General features: G+C 38.8%; 1 protein-coding gene across 6 annotated transcripts in view; it reads right to left on the bottom strand.

Annotated features, from left to right (window-relative positions):
* Positions 1-279: 279 nt before the first annotated feature.
* LOC124263354 overlaps positions 280-19,792 on the bottom strand; it is a 48,012-nt gene continuing 28,499 nt past the window's right edge. For 4 of the 6 annotated variants that reach the window (XM_046697944.1, XM_046697948.1, XM_046697946.1 and 1 more), the window contains 14 exons: positions 17,870-19,317; positions 17,251-17,436; positions 16,884-17,043; positions 16,292-16,467; positions 15,390-15,606; positions 14,828-15,265; positions 13,823-13,993; positions 10,708-10,860; positions 9,456-9,677; positions 7,768-7,815; positions 3,811-4,012; positions 3,089-3,264; positions 2,210-2,255; positions 280-1,350 (listed from right to left, as the gene is read on the bottom strand). In XM_046697944.1, the coding sequence (XP_046553900.1) occupies positions 1,290-1,350; positions 2,210-2,255; positions 3,089-3,264; positions 3,811-4,012; positions 7,768-7,815; positions 9,456-9,677; positions 10,708-10,860; positions 13,823-13,993; positions 14,828-15,265; positions 15,390-15,606; positions 16,292-16,467; positions 16,884-17,043; positions 17,251-17,436; positions 17,870-19,317 (3,704 nt within the window). In that variant the 3' untranslated portion in view covers positions 280-1,289. The remainder of the gene's footprint in view (positions 1,351-2,209; positions 2,256-3,088; positions 3,265-3,810; positions 4,013-7,767; positions 7,816-9,455; positions 9,678-10,707; positions 10,861-13,822; positions 13,994-14,827; positions 15,266-15,389; positions 15,607-16,291; positions 16,468-16,883; positions 17,044-17,250; positions 17,437-17,869; positions 19,318-19,792) is intronic. The other 2 variants (XM_046697947.1, XM_046697945.1) reach the window with 2 other exon arrangements.

Below are 19,792 nucleotides of genomic sequence, written 5' to 3'. Positions count from 1 at the left end.
TTTTACTTTTTTTGTAATCTTTTGCTTAGTTTCTACATTCGGGGCGAAGGGGTAGCCTCGTGGTTAAGGCGTTTGCTCGTCACGCCGAAGACCCCGGTTCGATTCCCCACATGGGCACAATGTGTGAATCCCATTTCTGGTGTTCACCGCCGTGATATTCCTGGAATATTGCTAAAACCGGTGTAAAACCATACTCACTCACTCACTAGTTTCTACATTCAAATTTTGGCCTAGAATTATTTTGTGGGCTAGATCCTTCTCCAGACAATAAACACCATATATGGTCAGTGTACATTTAATAAAATATGCAAACACAACAAAACATGACATCACAGATGTACGGCCTGAAAGTGCCACTAGCAGAATACTGGACGGATTTGTCTAAAAGAACATATACTATACATCTCAGCATTACACAAAGCAAATAAATAATCATAAATATTAATGGTGTATTTACAAATCCAAATCAGATTATAATTAAAATGAGATGAAAATTGCAAACTGCAATCTCGATAGTATGATTTGTGTTTATTCGCAGTATTTATTCAGAGTTATGTTGACATAAATGAAACAATGTTGGCGAAACAGACCTTTGCTCTCTGAGTAACCCCTCCCTATCAATAACGATAGTGGATCACACATCATGCCTTATCTTATAACAAGGGAAGTAACTCTAACGATTCATCTATACTTGTTAATCACAATAATATTTAATAGGTACTGAGTAAAACATTAATCTTAAATATTAAAATCACAGCCAAACATTTTGTTTAAGTGTGAAGTTCATTCGAAACACATGCAAATTCAACTGATATCCGAACATTCTATTCTGCCAGTATGTTCAAAGTATGTATGCATGTATTAATATAATGTACTGGATGTAACCAAAATCACAAACAAAACATTTTTTGTACTGACGACTTATCTTCGTTCATGCGATCTTTGTTCAGATATATTACCTAATTGTTCCTATCGAAATAAGCAATGCACAGGAAAATAGGAAAAATAAAGTCTAAAACTAAATAAATACATCAACTATAAATAGACTATAATTATAGCAAAGAAACAGAAGCCGCTGAGGCCCCATATCACAGATTGTTTGTAATTGGCTACAAATAGGAATCATTTATGCCTTCACACAAATTATTTCAGCTATGCATCCATATTTACACATACAACAGTCATATTGTGTTTCATCTTGTCGTGCAGTAGCTTCCATAATGTACGAGGTTAGCGTTGTCTGTAGGTTCGGGGAAATACGTTGGAGAACGATCACATTGTTGGTGTCGTCAAGGTGCCCATGCCATCACTATTTTGTTGAAAGCAACAAACACGCCTTTGTTGGGTTTGCTGGAACACAAACAGAGATAATAAAACAAACTGAAATCAGTTGCTGGTCATTTTAAACTGATTACTATGTACATTTTGGAAATGTAACTGGAGGATTACCAGAGTGATTAAATACGAAACTGAACGTCAGCCTCAATTATCTTATGTGTTGCATCTCCATTTTGTCATTATCTGATATTTCAATGGAAATATACTGAGAGAAACAAACATAGGAACACAGGAAAATTCAAGTGTTACTTAAATAATTTTCCAGTTTTCATCACCAGCTTTGAAAAGCGCTATGGGAGGAAATATGAGAATAAATACAGGAACACTGCAGTCAAGTGATGTTCCCTTTTTTGTTTCCCTTAGTATATAAAACAAAGGAGATCAAATTTTCGGATACACATACATCAGGTTTACTCATCTGAAATTTTCAGCATGCATAAACAAACTGGTACAGTACTTCTGAAGTTACATAGGTTTGAGAGGTTTGTTGAATTTAATAAATATTATCAATAGCTCAAAGAGTGTGTTTATTGTCAAAATAAATAAAGTATCCAATTTTCATCTTAGAGGCAAGAGGCATGTTATTATTTTTGCTCGTAAATAACCTGTTCAAGAAATCCCTGTACATTAACTGTGAAAAGATTCAATAGAAGTATGACTGGAGGTTAAAGTATCCAGCATACAAAAAGATGGGAATCTTCTTCATCAGCTGGTACCAACCGACAATACTATGGCCAAGGGTGTATCACAGTGCCGACAGTTGCGGGTCAGAAAGTCTAACAATATACTATGGCCTATTCATTAGACTGGACGTGCCTATCAGTACCACCTCTCAAATCAATATTATCTATCAACATGAGAGCATACATACCACTTGAAATAACGGATTGCTTCAAATGTGCCATCATGTTTTCCTTCTGTAAACAATAGAAAATAAAGTTATGACTGTCTTTGAAATGGCATAATAAAACATGCACAAGCAAGGTCTGCTTAAGTCAGTTAAACTTCCACTGGCTTAAGGACTTGACACTAACAAAACAGATTTAGTAAACTGGGGCTCCTTTCACGAAGCAACCTTTACTAAGTTTAACCTTAACTCCCATTCTTTAACATTGCACTAGGGTTACCTTAGTGATATACCTTCACCATAGTGCCCTGTTCAGCAGATAAATGTCTGAAATTTATTCATGTGAAAGTCATGAATTTTCAAAATAAAACCATGACGTTTTAAAAATTGAATATTTGGAGGATTCCTACATTATAACAATATAGCAAGAATTCTCCAGGAGCCAGGAGTCTCCATAACATAGATATGCCAAGGTCACCTCAAAACACAATTGGAAATTTCTCATTGCATGAAACTGAGGATCTTGGAGGAACTTGGAGAACCTTGAGCACTCAGCTTGGGATAGATCCCAAACAACTTACTGCTTGTTGTAAAGAGATATTATACTGTATCATACAGCTAGGTTTGGTTATTTGACTGAATACATGAAGCAAAAGGTTGTGGAATGTTACTCACACATCAACCACTGGTTTGTCAGGCTCAGGGACCTGTTTCACAAAGTTATCATAGGGCTACGACTGTCGTAACTCGTAACTGTATGTTACAGTATAGGTAGTACAACAGTCGTAGCGCTATGGTAGCTTTGTGAAACGGGGCCAAGATTATGTACAGGCATCAATACTCTTGCTAGAATACCACTGATGTTAACAGTCACTGACTCAGTTACAATTTACAGGTACCCACCTTCCTTATCTAGCTCCACACCCAGGTAGACATCACTGCGACCAGGTAGATGACCAATGAACTTGACCATCCCCTGGCTAAGCTTGCCGCCCTGACGGGAGAACTTGACCACATCATCCAGTTTCATGTCTCCAGGGGTGCGTGGGGCAAACGGACGCATACCTTGTGTCAGAGAGCTACAGCAGAGCAACATATCATTGTCAGAGTTGATGTCTGTCAGAGAATTTAAACACAACCTTCATCTAATTTATCCCATCCTGTATCAAGGATATTATAATCCTGTGCCATTATGAGTGAGTGAGTTTAGTTTGGCATTAATACCTGCCATTGTGACTCAGCAATATTCTAGCTATATGGCGGCGGTCTGTAAATAATCGAGTCTGGACCAGACAATCCAGTGATCAACAGCATGAGCATCGATCATTTGGGAACCGATGACATGTGTCACCCAATTCAGCAAGCCTGACCACCTGATTGTGCCATTATTGAGCTAATTTGCCACCTTACCTTTGTGTCTGAAGTGATGGCATCACATCTGTTGCTCCTATACGTGAGCACAGAATATATTCCACTCAAGACAGTAATTTCATTAGATAGCTATTTTTGTATCTTGGCATAAAAATCAGGTTCAAGACAAAGGTATGATGGAGAATAGGTCCAGGGTGTTTTGAAGAATGGAGACACAATTCCCTGGATAAGGGAGGATGACATTTGTGTCTTACCTTGATAGTGACACAATAGTTCCCATCATGCCCTTGTTGTGTTGAGTAGCAATCGGCTGAGGCGTGACGCTCCGGAATCCAGCAGAATTTGGTGCAGGTGCATTCTGGGACAACCTCTCACTACTAGCTGAGATTCTCATCTGCATGGCGGGAGTTGTGCGAGAGGGACTTCCGGTTGGGGTACGACGAGCCACCCAGTCACCTGAGGAAGAAATAACACCATCACTGAGCCCTATGTTTAGTATTTGGATCACTGGGATGCATGAGTGAGGGAGTTGGGGTTTGGGCAAAAATCATGGGCATGGTATCATTTTTATTACACGTGAAAAGTGGGAGTGAAAGACAATGATGCTGTTTACAAATGGTGAACTCCATGAGGAATCCTGGTAATCGTATGGTTCTGACAGAACAAGGATAAAAACGCTCTGGGACCCTAGCCTCCTATCTGAGTAAGATAAGATTGAGTAAAATGTTTTTACTGTATGGTAAGATCAGCGTATTAATATTAATATTATTATCATACTGTATTATGGCGTCTTGATGCATCAGTTGACATCAACGAGAAATCTACAGTTGTAGCCTGTCCCTTGGTGTATGGGCTCTGGTATTATTTAAAGACTAACACGCTGAAAATAACACCTAGATCAAGGGGTAGGTTATTCAGTTTAGCAGGCTTAATGTGTTCCACACAGTCTGATATAATTATTATTATCCATATGGTGGAACATAAGTCATTTTCAATATGTGCACATGTGTACATAACACTTTTGCCTAGCAACCACTGTTTCTGTATTTCATCGTCTGTGACGTCACTAAACAATTGAATGTGACGTCAATATACAGGGCAGTCACACTTGCTTACCCTACTCTACAAACGTACATAAATAAAATGGATAATAAAGAAATTATTACATGAGCAAGTAACATTACACCTCTGAATGACATGTACCATGACACCTCTGCATGACATGTAGCATGACACCTCTGCATGACTTGGAACATGGCATCTCTGAATGACACTCATGAATGACATGTAACATGACATCTCTGAATGACATGGAAAATGGCACATCTGAATGACACATAACATGGCACTCATGAATGACATGCAACAGTACACCTAAATGACATGCAACATGACACCTCCGAATGACATGCAACATGACACCTCCGAATGACACGCAACATGACACCGCTGCATGACACGTAATATGGCACTTCTGAATGATACGTAACATGACACCTCTGAATGACATGCAGTGACACCTCTGAATGACATGAAGCATGACATTCCTGAATGACATGTAACATGACATTCCTGAATGGCATGTAACATGACACCTCTAAATCACATGTGACATGACACTCATGAATGACACGTAACATGACATCTCTGAATGACATGTAACATGGCACCTCTAAATGACGTGACATGACATCTCTGAATGACATGGAACACGGCACTTCTGAATGACATGTAACATGCCACTTCTGAATGACATGTAACATGACAACTCTGAATAACATGTAACATGACATCTCTGAATGATATGGAACACGGCACTTCTGAATGACATGTAACATGACATCTCTAAATGACATGTAACATGACATCTCTGAATGACATGGAACATGGCGCCTCTAAATGACATGCAACATGCTACCTCTGAATAAATGTGTAATATGACACGTCTACACATCGATATTACCAAGACAGGAGCTCAATTAACAAATGCACAAACATGAAGCAATCACAAAATAATAACAGTGTTAGTAACACAAGCTGTGACATAATACCCGCACCAGTGATCCTAGTCAACATGGCCCCGCTAATCACCCACACAACACCGACAACACAAATGCTACCACGTCACATCTACCTCAGACCTGTGTCTACCTGTTGTGGACCAGTTATCGTGTATACAGGCACTGACTGTTGACGAAGACTTATCACATGATCAGATCTACCTAGTGATATCGAGTGTGAGCCTTATGTACATATAAGGTCAAGCAGTGCCATGTGGGTCAGGATAGGCAGTAAGTCAACTCTACTGGAGGGCCAGGTTAATGCTTAGATTTAGGGTGTTGTGACTGACTGACTGACTGAGTTTAGTTTTACTCCGCTTTTAGCAATATTCCAGCAATATCACGGCGGGGGACACCAGAAATGGGCTTCACACATTGTGCCCATGTGGGGAATCGAACCCGGGTCTTGGCGTGATAGCCAACGCTTTAGGGTGTTGTGAGGAAACTAGTATTGTTCTGAAACTCTGAGACAGACTACTGAAGGGAAGGTACAATCATTTCAGGCAGTGTTCAACTAAAGTCAGTAGTGATTCCCCACATGGGTACAATGTGTGAAGCCTATTTCTGATGTCTCCTGCAATGATATTGCTGGAATATTGCTAAAAGCGTCTTTAACTAAGAGCACTCACTCACTAAGTATGTGTGTGTGAATGTGTTTGTAGGGTAATGCCAGGCAGTATATTCTGTAGTAAGGACACAATATATTAAGGCATCAAAAACAGACGATACAAGGAATAAAACAAAATAACAAGGGAAGGACAATATTATCATGGGTCCTATGTATACATTAACATACAGATTTATCATTGCTAATTTACGCTACGTCTACACTGTACAACATACATAGTTTTTAACTTCAATTCTGTTCTCGTCTTTTTGTTACTGGTATTGACACTCAAGTTTTATCTGAATAAAGCATTGACTGAAATAAGATGTCCTTGTGTTTAAACAGGGGACCAGATATTCAATAAATTGCAAGGCTTATCAATGGTGTTGATCATATCATTTAGCCATATGAAGAAAAATCATTCCAAATTACAGTGAATTAAATACTGTTTAATGTTGATCTACTCTTTACATTTGAGCTACATTTTTTTAAACCTACATTCATGCCCAGCTAAATCCAAGTGACGATATTTTTTAACTTGGAGAAGTAGTACATACCACTAGAAAAGCAACATTTTCCTTTCAGTTCAGGATCCAATATGATTTTGTTTCTAGGCTGAACATGATGGATTAGGGATTTGGGATTAAGGAACTTGATCTGAAGATTAGGTACAGTCCATTAGGTTAGCAAGGTAGGATTAACGAGATCAAGGCAGCAGTTGAGCAAATACGTTTTCTTACACCTCTGGTTGACAAAAATCCTTGTATAAAACATGTGTGAGATCAAAGTTCTTGTTTGCTCTTCCTTGGAGATGACTTAGATAGAATTATTACATACTGCTTTCCTGAAAGCAAATATTTCATAAGTTACTGATAAGTACTACTTAATAAGCACTACTTTCATGGTTTCAACACATTACAACTGAAAACACTCAGCTGGTTTTGAACATTCTTGTATTTCAGTTTTTTAATTACGATTTGACCGTGAGATCAAATTCCAGTTATCATTAGTTAATTTTACTAAATTCTTACAGGATACAGAAAAAGTCTTAACATGACAAATGCATCTAAAGTTGGATAACACATAATGTCTTGAGGCCTGTTGATAGTGTAGTGACACCTAGCTAGTAGGTGTTTGTGCTACAGACCAGAGTCGAACATCATGAAGAAATCTCACATTCCTTGAGATTAACATAAACGATACAGAATAATAATGCTTTCAGAGCATAATTTCTTATTCTCATTCACGACTGATCGTTCCTCAGTTAATTTCCAACCCAATGATTATTCTTAAAATGTTAACAAATCTTAAACACTAGATTCATATTGAGTTCTGTTTTAAATCAAAATACTAGTTTTATGGTTAATTCAATAAGTAAACTATTTGTTGACATAGTCAGCAAACACCCCTCAGACATCAGAGGTGAAGATGATAACCTTTTTTAATGGATCCTAATGACACATTATTGGAAATACGTTCTTTAAGGAAAACAAAAACTACAGGGCAACAGATACAGGGAAGGAGAGCTGACACAGGCAGTGTACCTGACATCATCTTTAGCCAGGAGATCACGGTGTCCTTTAGGAAATCCACTGAAGCAGCACAATAAACACAGCAAAGATGTCAGTAGAATGCAACCAAAATATGCAAAAATATCTGGGACCAAATTTCATAAATTAAATGGAAAATCTAAATGAAATAAAACATTATTCTAAAATAATATACTTGTCCCAGTTTAGAATATCCTTATCTTTCAATATCTATCACAAAATATCCCTATCGTAAAATGTTCTATTTACATCTGAGAAGAAACTATCTGTTAAACCACAGCATTTCATTTCAGCTTTAAGACTATTGATTCATTTTTAACAATCAATTTGGACACTAAAGTTTGCAAACATCTTCACAGCTAAGAAAAAAGTTATAAATCTATATTAATCTATTAATTATATTTTTCCAAAAGGCAATGCCTGAGGAGCCATTATTTGGGGGTTGGTTTTATGGAAAATGACTTTAAAATAGACTCAATGATGAATTCTTCGCTAGGGACCAGTTTACTAAATTCTACTTTTGTTTGTTTGTTTGTTGTTTTCCTCGTTACAGCTATATGTCAGGATCCCGTTAATCGCCAGTCTTACGACAAGCATGGGTAACACAAGATCAGTTCGAATCCAGATCTTCACAGGTCAAAAATAGAAACATTTATGCAAAAGTGTACATTGCAAGTAAACCTCAATCTGTGTCAGCTTGGGCTATGGCAATGGTTTCTTCAGCGATCATGTACAAAATTTACACAGATATATATTAAATTGTGTGCACCTAGAAGAAACAAAGTCTAGTTGCTGAATAAGCACTTTTAGCAGGTGGTATCATGAGTAGATTTGTTCAGCATATGAAATCAGGTAACTGTCAACTTGGATATTAATCATTCACTGATTTGATCTGGTTTTCAAACAAATATTGTTCTTATGTGACTGGGGAGCACAGAATCAGCTCTGAGATGGGAAGATTGTTTAACTAGAGCAGAAGAAGCCAGTATGTCAAAACTAGGTTAGCAACAGAAGAAGTCTTCTAGCAGCATAGTGAAGCACAGAAAAGAACAGCCAGGAATTTAAGCCTTTTCAGGTTGATTTATAATTGGAGGTTTGGAAAATCCTGTGATATTGTTGTGCATTGTAACCACAAGAAACAAGTATTCATCCAGACCTGGACAAAATCCCAACAAAATTCACAGTCTGCAGAGAACCTTTGCTTCATTCGTTAATAGTCTAGATATAAACATTGTAATCAGTGTGCTGTATGCATCTGAGATAGCGTCTTTATCTAATAATAAGGATAGAAACAAAAGATAATGTCTCTTGGGCACTGGCTTGTCACAGTAAATCCTGTATGTCTGTCAGTTTTAGAGCCAATAACAAATATTGTTCAAATCTCTTAAATCGTATGAGGCATATGTTATCTGTGAAATGACTGCATGACAACTAACATTGTATGATTAAGTCAAGATGATTTTTGTCCAGTTGGTTGCCAGTTCCCAGTTGGTTTCCCAATTTTCCCCAAACTGGTCACCATTTCCGTTTACAGTGCTTTCAAATGAAAAATTTCACTACAAACCAACACTGACAAAATACATTCAAATATTCTATTGACAAGATCTAAACTTTGAACCTATAAACAAAACAATTTGCATACATTTATAGCATCCAAGTCAATATCTTCAAGAACTACCAACCTCTAGCATCAACAGACTTCGACCGTCTTCTCCGAGATCCATGATGTTCATCTTCACTGGCAGAAGACATAGATTCCGATTCCACAGACTGTCTTCGCCGACGCCGATGTGATCTGCCAGGTTTGCGGTCAATGAAGTCGCTGCTGAGGAGTATGTCAGTGGCTGTGTCGCTTAACTCTCCATTGTCTTCTGGGTACAACTTCCTCTGTGCATCATAATCACCTGTGACAAGTGACAGGAACATCATTATTGACCAAAATATTCACAAACTTCAACAATGCATTAGGAAAGAGTTTGGGGTTTAAATATGATACATTAATACATATTAAATAACATGTCAATGATTCATAGACGAGCAACATTTAAGAAGGACAAGTTACAGTTCCTTCTTCACTGACCCTGTTACATCAGGTAGATGGCAGCTAGGTAACACACATATTTTGAAAGCTAGTGTAATCTATAAGTTTATTTTTTACCCTGTTTGACCAGATATGAATAGAATTACTGATAAATGTTGTAAATGTAATAAGCACAAGTCTGGTGCAGACAAACCAAGACAGGTTAAAACCCACAAGCAGCAGATCATAGGGATCTAAGGGAGACAATTCCGCCTACTGAAGCTGCATAGAAATATACCTGGGCATTTAACTCACACTACACCTTTGTTACCCTGGCAGGCAAATTGGGAAAAATCAATATTTTGTTCAAATATGTCATATTTTCAAAGTTATTATTTTCCTTAACTTGGGTATTTTGACAGTTCATAATTGCTGCACAGCAGGTCTAGATATGATCATGATATTAATAATTAGGAATAAATATAGAGATTAAGATATAATAATCATGGATATTAATTTTCCGAAATAATCAGACAAAATTTTAACACCTCAAATCAACTTCGTGAACAGCCTTCCACATTATAGCCATTAAATAGCATATTATGAAGTAAATTTTAAAGCAAATATTCATCAAAATGTCAATTAAAGAATCAAATCAATGCAAAAAACATTCTAATAGTTTCACTACCTTTTAAACAATTTAGAACACAAAATGTTGTGTTGCAAAAAAGGTGCATAAAACATAAAATGAATGTGATACACAGTTTTAGAAAATTCAGATATTTGTGCAAGATGAGAAGATAGTAAAATGCTCCCCGTGAAAAATATAATCCTGCACGGCTATAAGCTAATTTTTATAAAAATATCCTAAGACAGTTTCACCTAGGGAGGGTCATACTGTGTTATCCCCTAACCTTTATAAGATCTCTCATGACTATAGAAGTTCTCGTGACTGCTTTGTTGTTTGCGGAGTTGAGTTTCATAGTCACGTGACTTCCCAGCATGCACTGCAGAATCCCTGACATCAGAGAAATACCCAGTCCGTTTATGTCCACCCTCTCTCCAACCTAGTATATAAATGGTTATGTTTAAGAAAATTTCAAATTCTGACAATCTTTTCAGTATTAATTTGAACAATGACATTGTTGTCCATACAGATCTCAAAGTCAAACTAAAATCGAATCACACACAACATCAACATAAAGATTTTCTTGACAACAACAAATGGGTATTTCTGAATCAATTTTCACAATATCATCAAAAATCCATTATTCTGAGCTCACCTGACTGAAAGCTAATGTCATAGAATGCTGTTCTCATTACTTATTTATCCTAAAGAACGTGTACATTCTCAAAACAAGTTGTCAAGAATTGTTTCAAAAAATTTCAAAAATATTGTTCAGGTCATATCACATAGTGTTTTCTTAGTTACTATCTAAAATAGTTTGCTCCTTGAAGAAAGTGGCAAGAATAATTAAAAGTAATACTAAAAAACGTAAATATAAATGCTTAACAGTAGACGCTGAAGAATTCATAGCATTCTAAACTTGCTGCATTGATAATTATGTATTTATTGTAATTGTACTTTCTTCAGGTTAGATTACATACTGTTATACAGCTTTGTCTGCACAGATCTTTAAGACCATTTTAAATAAAAGAGCAATGTGACTGACAAAAAAGACTTCAAACATACAAAACAAGTCTCACAATTATAAAAAGCCATAGAGGTCACACATAGCTTTTGATAGGTACATACTGAGATTCCTCACATGCCTTATAAGCCAAGAGAACAACAAACTGTGAAAAAGCGTCAGTTGAATTTCAGGATTGGCCTCACTAATACAGTGTATTAACTCCACTACACCATGATACATTCCCAGGTCCCATTCCTTACATAGCTTTGTAGGAGAAGTGATGTTACAAGCTCCATTCCTAATAGGGGCGGTGGGGTAGCCTAGTGGTTAAAGCATTCGCTTGTCACGCCAAAGACCCAGGTTCAATTCCCCATATGGGTACAATGTGTGAAGCCCATTCCTGGTGCTCCCCAGCATGATATTGCTGGAATATTGCTTAAAACGGCGTAAAACCATACCCACTCACTCACTTACCTCTAATATACTGAGTTTCTTTATCAGGCTCATAAGTTTGATTCAATGAATCTTAAACTGATTCGTCTCAAGTGAGGTTAACATATATCTGTACTAAACATGCAGCCTTGTCCGAGCAAGTCTTCAGATAATTAATAGAATCAGAAGATCATCACCAATATTTATGTGCAAAAGATGAGTACATGTACTTGGATGGGTAAGTCAATTTGTCACAGGATGTTCTAATTTTATTTAAGACACCACCCAAAAGTCAAGTAGAGTACTTGGTGCTTTAGCTTGTTTAATGGTGAAAGAACAGTGTAATTTGTTTGGGCATGTATTTCTAGCATCTGGTCATGTGAGGGAGACTAATACCAAGGTTCAGTGTGCAAAATAGTTTCTAAATTTTGCAAGCTAATCGGTCTAGCTTTGTCCAAAAGTTACTAGCCCTCACAATAATTCACTAGCCTGAAATTTTAATGTAGGAACTAAGAAAAATATTACAAAAAAGGTAAAATACCATCATTTATAAGGCCATAATCTTGCATGATTTAAAAGTGTATTATAACTTAACAAGTCGGAGAGAGTGATATATTTCAAAAATGACCCAATGAGAATTCACTAGCCAATTGGGCCCGACAGGATTTTTACTAGCCACAGGCTAGAGGGCCAGTGGCTCTTATACACACTGGCAAGGTTGCATATTGGTTTGAGATATATGGAACAGAATGGGCATACGGAACAAGCTGGATATTCGAGGATGTGAAATATAGTCCTACTATCACCTAGGCACTCAGAATATTCCTTTCAAAAGTTCAAAAATAGAGTGAGTGAGTGAATATTGCAAGAGGATATATCAGCGAGTATAAAGATCATCAACACAGTTAGAGTTAACATTCATGCATGTAAGAGATAGTTTCACCGACAGAGATATCAGAAATATCATTACAAGGGCACTCTCCATCAAGAATATATAATACAGATATTGACAAACAATCAAGCGAGCTGTACATAGCACAGAATATGACAATCCAAGATTACACAGGCAGATTTACATAACCATCCACCATTAGTGACCAGTAGATCAGGAAGTACACACAGACAGACAGAAGGGGAGATAAGCCTGGCATAGAGCAGAGACAACACACAGAGTTACAGACATACAGACAGCTATCCCTCACTCACTGCACCTGGCCCTGTCTCCTCTCGTCACTGGGGTTCTAGTCCACGGTATATGACCATGGTGTTATCATTTCCGCAACTGTTTTACCTAGTGTCTAATCGGTTTTTTAAAAGATGTATGTGTGTAAATACTGCAAAACATGAATAAATGACAGCAAGAAGGAGACGGCAAATTGATTACAACTTTATTGGAAGAGGCATGAACAAATTTAATAAAGTTGGGTTATTTCAAATAACCATTTATGATAAATTTTAACGTTAAGAGACTGATACATATTATAGGGATAATGGAGAGTGTCACATTTATTGGGGGTGTAAAAACAATATCAAATTATGACAGTCCCAAGGCCAATCTTGCACCCCCTCCCTCTTGCAATAAATAGGGCCGGGGGGATAGCCCACTGGTTAAAGCGTGCGCTTGTCAAGCCGAAGGCTAGAATTTGATTCCCCACATGGGTACAATGTGTGAAGTCCATTTCTGGTGCTCCAGGCCCCTTCTTTTGTGATTAGGATGTTTCAAATGAATGTGCATCTAAATCATATTTTCTTCATCAAAAAGATTATTTATGGCTCTTTCCTCACTTGGCATTAAATTAAATCAGTGTGGTAATATAACAGTGTACAGCAATTATATGTCACTTCAATATCTCTTACTGCTGATTCCAGTGTGGGTGAATTCCCAACACATCCAGGTGAGGCCAGGTGTAGTGTGTTGAGAGGACAGAGTCTGTATGTGTGTGACACCCGTGTCTCCACCTACCCTCCAACTGGGGAACTGAGGGGGTGAGGATACTGTCCCTGGGGGTGTCAGTGGCACTGTACCCCGGGGGTGAGGTCCGACCCAGTGGGGTGACAAGGGTGGTATAATCAGGGCGGAGTGAGGCACTACTCCATGGACTCTGCATGCGTTCTCGCACCAGCTTGTAGATTACTACAGGGGGACCACAACAAAAGGTTTATACATTGAAGTCCCAAACAACTATGACTGATTTCAGACAAAAGCACTACTTTCTAATGCACTAAGCTCCATTCACTAGGTGAATGCTCATAGCACTGACAAATATAATCTGATTATTACTACCCTGGATAACCCAAGCTGCCTGTGAGGTGCTAGAAGGTTATTAGTCCAGGGTTCGAAATACCCCATATGTTAGTGTGCCATGGCACGGCAAATATTGAAATGGCACGGCTAAAAAATGTTCTCGGTGCCCTTTTGACACGCCTGATTTTTCGGTGACATAACTCACATTTAGTCATTTAATCCCCAAAACAATTATTTTTTTCCAAATTAAAGAATACCATACATATTTGAATGCTCATAAACCCATTTTTTTATTGAACAATAAATTTCAAATGATCATCATCATTGTCATTTATTCTAAAAACATGTGGGCATACTCAATTTCTGAAAGGCACACCTAAAATATTTGTCTGGTGCCCTAAGGCACACTTGGAAAAAAAATATTTCTATCCCTGTAGTCACATGACTGGGTACACACAGTTGTATAGTCAAAAGCAAATTATTCTTTCAATCAATTACAAAAATATAACAAAACGAAAAACATGTAAGATAAACTTAGATTATTTGAAATGGAGGGACAGCAATGGTGTTTTGTAATCATGTTTATATCATGTCAATCATTATTACTATCAGACAGCATAAACTACTTGTTTTTGATCAGCAATGCATAATAAGTACAAACTTATAATGGCGTCTTACGCTTTACAAGAGGTGTAAACTAACCCAATCCACACAGAGACCTACCTCTTGAATCAAGCTGTGATCCTCCCAAAGGCCTCTGGTTCTCAAGATGGCTGTGTTCTCTTCGATCACGCTCTTTACTCCGATCTGATGAGTAAATATCACGTGACAACTGCTCCCTCTCTAATCGAGTTCGTTCATAATGACGACTATATTTACCAGAGTCTGTGACTAGTTTCTCTGCTACCTGTCCATCAGGAAGTGACCTATTTGGGCGAGTCTCAATTTCTTGCTCTGACCTTGACCTTTCAAGACCCACTGATGACCCTTTGCCTGTTTTGTAATTATCAAGATATGTTCCGTCTATTCGTCCACTGCGGGTATATTTATAATCCCTGGACTCTTTGTCAGACCCAAAGCTTCTTTCAAGCGAGGAAACATTGTCTCTTGTAAGAGGAACTTTTTCTGGTGTCCTTGAACTTGGTCGTCTCAAATGGTCATCTGCAAACAGTTAAAATTCACTTCATGATCTCCATTTGCAAGTCCCTTCACAGACATCATGAATCGATAATAGCAAATCAAAATCAAAGATGAAAGGAAAAATTTCCTCTGAACCTGTTCATACCTGCTCTTAGAGTAGTTTCCCTCGAAATTTTGATATCGCGATTGTAAGACAGATCTCCTGGACGCATGCCTCTTCTAACATCTGATCCTTCCTTCAAGCGTATATTCTCCTCGTTCAGCTGGTAGTTACGATCCCGTAATGCCCGGAGGTCATCCTTGAGTTGCTGCATCTCTATTCTGGATCTATAATCCCCTTCTCCATCACCCAGTCGAGATATCTGCAGATAATTTGTAATTTGGGACCATTAGTGTCTCTTTTGATGAAGCTGACAGCAGAAACATAGAAATTTTATTAGCCAGGGCACAAGCAACACATTCACTTAAGCACCACAATTTGCTGTGCACAGCTGCATTCCTTGGGCACCTAAGAAACCTATGACTGTGGGTACAAAACCTGGTTTGCATGTTAATGTTTTCAGGTTTGTGTTGTCGTAAGAGGTGACTAACAGGATCTGGTGGTCAGGATCGCTGACTTGGTCGACACATGTCATCGTATCCCAATTCTGTAGATAGATGCTCATGCTGTTAATCACTGGATTGTCTGGCCCATACTCGATTATTTACAGACTGCCGCTATATAGCTGGAATATTGTTGAGTGCGACATAAAACTAACTCACTCACGCACTCTGGCTTGTCAGCACCATATCCATGCCCATGAATTTCACGAGAGTTGTTAACATATGAGCCATGAATCACATCAATCTTTCCTCTCACATCAAGCAGGCTTGATGAAGTGAGTGAGTATGGTTTTACGCCACTTTTAGCAATATTCCAGCAATATCACGCTTTAATCACTAGGCTACCCAAACCGCCCCTCAAATAATCATGCCATGACATAGCTGGAATACTGTTAACAGTGGCATTAAACCTACACTCACATTAACCACATCAGTCACCTGTACCTTCTCCTGGAGACGCCGGTTGTCCTGCTCCAGATCATGGAAGGAGTGGACTGGATTCTTCCTCAGGGACTCGTTCTCCTGCAGCAGCTCCTTCACACGTTTCTCCGACTTCGTCAACTGCAACATCGCCGTTTCATTTGCCTCCTGCATGTCCTGGATATGACCTTCAAGGTCATCTGAAATAAGACATCACCTTTGGTTTTGGCATTCTTGATGGATGTGTCAAAGATATTTGAGTATGTTGTGAGGAAAGGCATGAATATGTGATGTGATGTGTATTTGCCAAGGACCACACCTTTGTCTGAAGGTGTTTATTAGTCAGTGGTCTGTAACTGAAAAACACACATGACAATAATCACATCAATCATTTATGGTATAATTTCAAGGGTGTCAAGAGGTTTTTGACATACCAATGTACTGAACAAAATGACCTTCCCCTAATGTCTGCATGACCTTCCCCAAGGGTAGAAAACCATTTTGGGCAAATTTGTTGATATAGGTCCAACTTTTAAAGCATGCCTTATGGCCATATTCTGGCAGAATTTCTGCAACTACTCCCAAAAATTACACAGAACAATAAAACACTTCCTACCAATCTTTCGTTGTAGCGCCAAAGGGTTGTTGGGGGAGTAGTTGTCGATGCCAACTGAGTTCCCCTTTGCCCCCATAATGGTCAGTTGGTCCTGTAGTTTGACCACCTCCACAGCTAGAATCTCCTTCTCACTCAGCAGTTGATTGTACTTCTTCTCATACTGAAACACAAGCATCAGTGAATATATTATTGTTGACATCTATATTTACACATACAGAATTTACTTGTAGATAAAACCCTATTATATTCTCACTTTTACCAGCCCCTACTACAAGCATTAGCTGCCAGCAACCCATTCTGGCTCCAACCTTCCAAAGAGGACCAACCATCAGATGCCTGTTTGACCGAAGTGGCACAACGCTCTCACCTCCCTGCTGCTGCTGCTCTGTTCCAAGTTACCCTTGGTGTGTTCTAGTTCCTCCATCAAAGATCGGTTGATGTCCTTAAGATCTTGCACCTGCTCTGTCAGCTGGTGCACCTCCTTCTCGCGGCTGCTCAGGAGCTTCTGTAGATTCACTATCGCGTCCTCGTAGTCATCAACCTTCTTGGCATCCTATCCCAGCGACAAATTCATCATTAATTTTCAAGAAGAGTTCAGTTTAGGCTACAGCAGTGTCATAGTTAGACACAATGTTCCGTGGATGAAATATTTAGTTTGAGTCCAAGTCTAAGCCTGTTAATGTTTTATACAAAATTCAGCATTTACAGACAAATGTAAATTCTATCATTCTCCATCTGTTTGAAAGACTCTGCAAGTCTTTTCAACCTCTGTTGACAACAATCAGCTTGTTTTCTTAACACCCTTATCTCTAATGATGCATAATCATGGACAACTAAATATTATTTTACAAACTGAGCTTGAACATTCATCTGCCACATTACAACATGTTACAATGTACTAAGTAAAATATCATATACACAATATATTCTCCAGTCAACCCAAACAGATCTGAACCACATTCCATCACAGAAAACAGAATACTTGCCTCTCTGAATCCATTCTCTGTCAGGGCACCTGACACAGATGCAGGCGTAACAGTTCTGCTACTTGCTCTGGAAGCAGACCCTGACCTTGTCGTGACAAGAGGACTTCTGATATGAGGAGAAGCCCCTCCTGCAGGAAGCCGGATGTGATTGTCTGGAGTGGAGAGGTGTCTGTCCAGGGCCTGTGTGGAGAGGGGCGGCATGCTGGATGTACTCCCGGGGCGATCCTGCAATATCGGTGGCAGCAGTGGGTCACTCTGGTGCAGTCCTGTTAGTGATGCTGCTCTTCTCGGCCCTAAGTCACCTCGTGGGTAGTCGAGGTACTGCGACAGCTCCTGTTCACTTGTGATGCTGTGTGGTCTGCTGGAACCACTGTGTTGACTCCCACCAGCGCTGCCAGGTCGAACTGAGATTTCAGTGCTGCCTCGAATCTCCTGACTTCCATAAAGTCTTTCATGACTGCTTCTGAAGGATTCTAGGATGGCTTCGTTCTGTGGCGTCTGCCTTTGAGAACCTGGCAAACTGAGGTCTTCTTTCAATAAATCCCTCTGTGGTGTGTGCCTGACAGAGCTGTGAGCTGATCGAGAAGGGCTTTCAAGAACATCCTCAATAGATTCAGTTTTACTTCGGTTCGATCCTCTTGAATATCTCTCCAGAATATCATCCACAGCTTCAGTCAAAGGTGTGTGGGAAGACCCATGAAGTGAACCCTGATTGGATGGTGGTCTGCTGCTGACGTCAACTGGTGTCTGCCGCAGTGAACCTTCTAAGGACTGTGACCCTGACCTTCCCCCTGACTGGTACACCTCTCCGCTGAGCATGTCGCCCGCAGTTGGAGTATGTCTGTTCGAACTGTGGTAACTACCAGAATGTTCACTACCTGGTCGCGAAGAAGGCTTAGAGTAGCTGTTTCTCAGAATATCCTCAGCTGCATTACTTTGTGGAGTTTGTCTTGCTGAACTATGATGAGACCTGTCTGAAGCCATATCCAGCTCATCGAGAATACTGGGCTTGCCTCCGTCTGTTGCATCCCACTGCAGAGTTTGTCTGGCAGATCCTTGAGACGATCCATGAACTGAGCCATGGTTGCTATGGTTACTGAGCACCGTGTCCTCATTGTCTACATAGTGTTCAGTCGCCACATCCCCAATTGGTGTATGCCGAACTGAACCATTTAATGAATTTGAAAGTTCTGATTTCAATGTCATGTTGACTTCATGCTCCAAGCTAGTATCCAAAGACTCCTTGTGCAGCATCTGTTGACGGACTAGATCTTCATATTTGGAGGTCACATGGATACCATTCTCTGCACCACCATCCATCTTGGGCAGTCCTGCAAGATCTGTGTTAATATCTCGGTACGTGTCTATGTGTTTGGCTTGGAGATGTTCTTGAAACTTTGCTTCTACTAATTGTGTTTCATTTGCCTTGACCACATCTTCAATAATGTCTGGAATTCAGAATGCATTTTGATATATTTAAGATTTGGTCCATATTGCATATAATCAGTAACAGAATCAGAACACAATCTGTGTTTCTATACAGGTTGAAGAGAGAGTATTTTACCAAAGTATTATTTGGTTCCACCAAACCAGGACAAACTTAAATGTTCGTCACCACCTCAGATGTGTCTACTTAACAGGTAAATATGTTTTTATAATAATACTTAAGAAATGAAATGGCTATTTAAAAGTTGTAATTTCATTATACTTAGTAGCCAATCAGACTACTTCTGTATATCCTAAAGCCAATATTTCCACTCTCTGTAAAGTAAAATATACAATAAGAGCTAAAAAATTAATTTCACAAACATCATGCTAAAGAGCAGTTAAAATTTCAAATAGGGGAAATAAGTATATTTTGAAATATCATAAGTTTAGAGATTTTCATGTCATTGAACAGAGCTTGAAAAAAGGTTTAAGTAA

This window comes from Haliotis rubra, unplaced genomic scaffold (assembly GCF_003918875.1).
Source record: "Haliotis rubra isolate DU_JTF1 unplaced genomic scaffold, ASM391887v1 Scf88, whole genome shotgun sequence".
NCBI classification, from domain to species: Eukaryota; Metazoa; Mollusca; class Gastropoda; order Lepetellida; family Haliotidae; genus Haliotis; species Haliotis rubra.
This window is presented reverse-complemented; position numbering and strand designations above follow the sequence as displayed.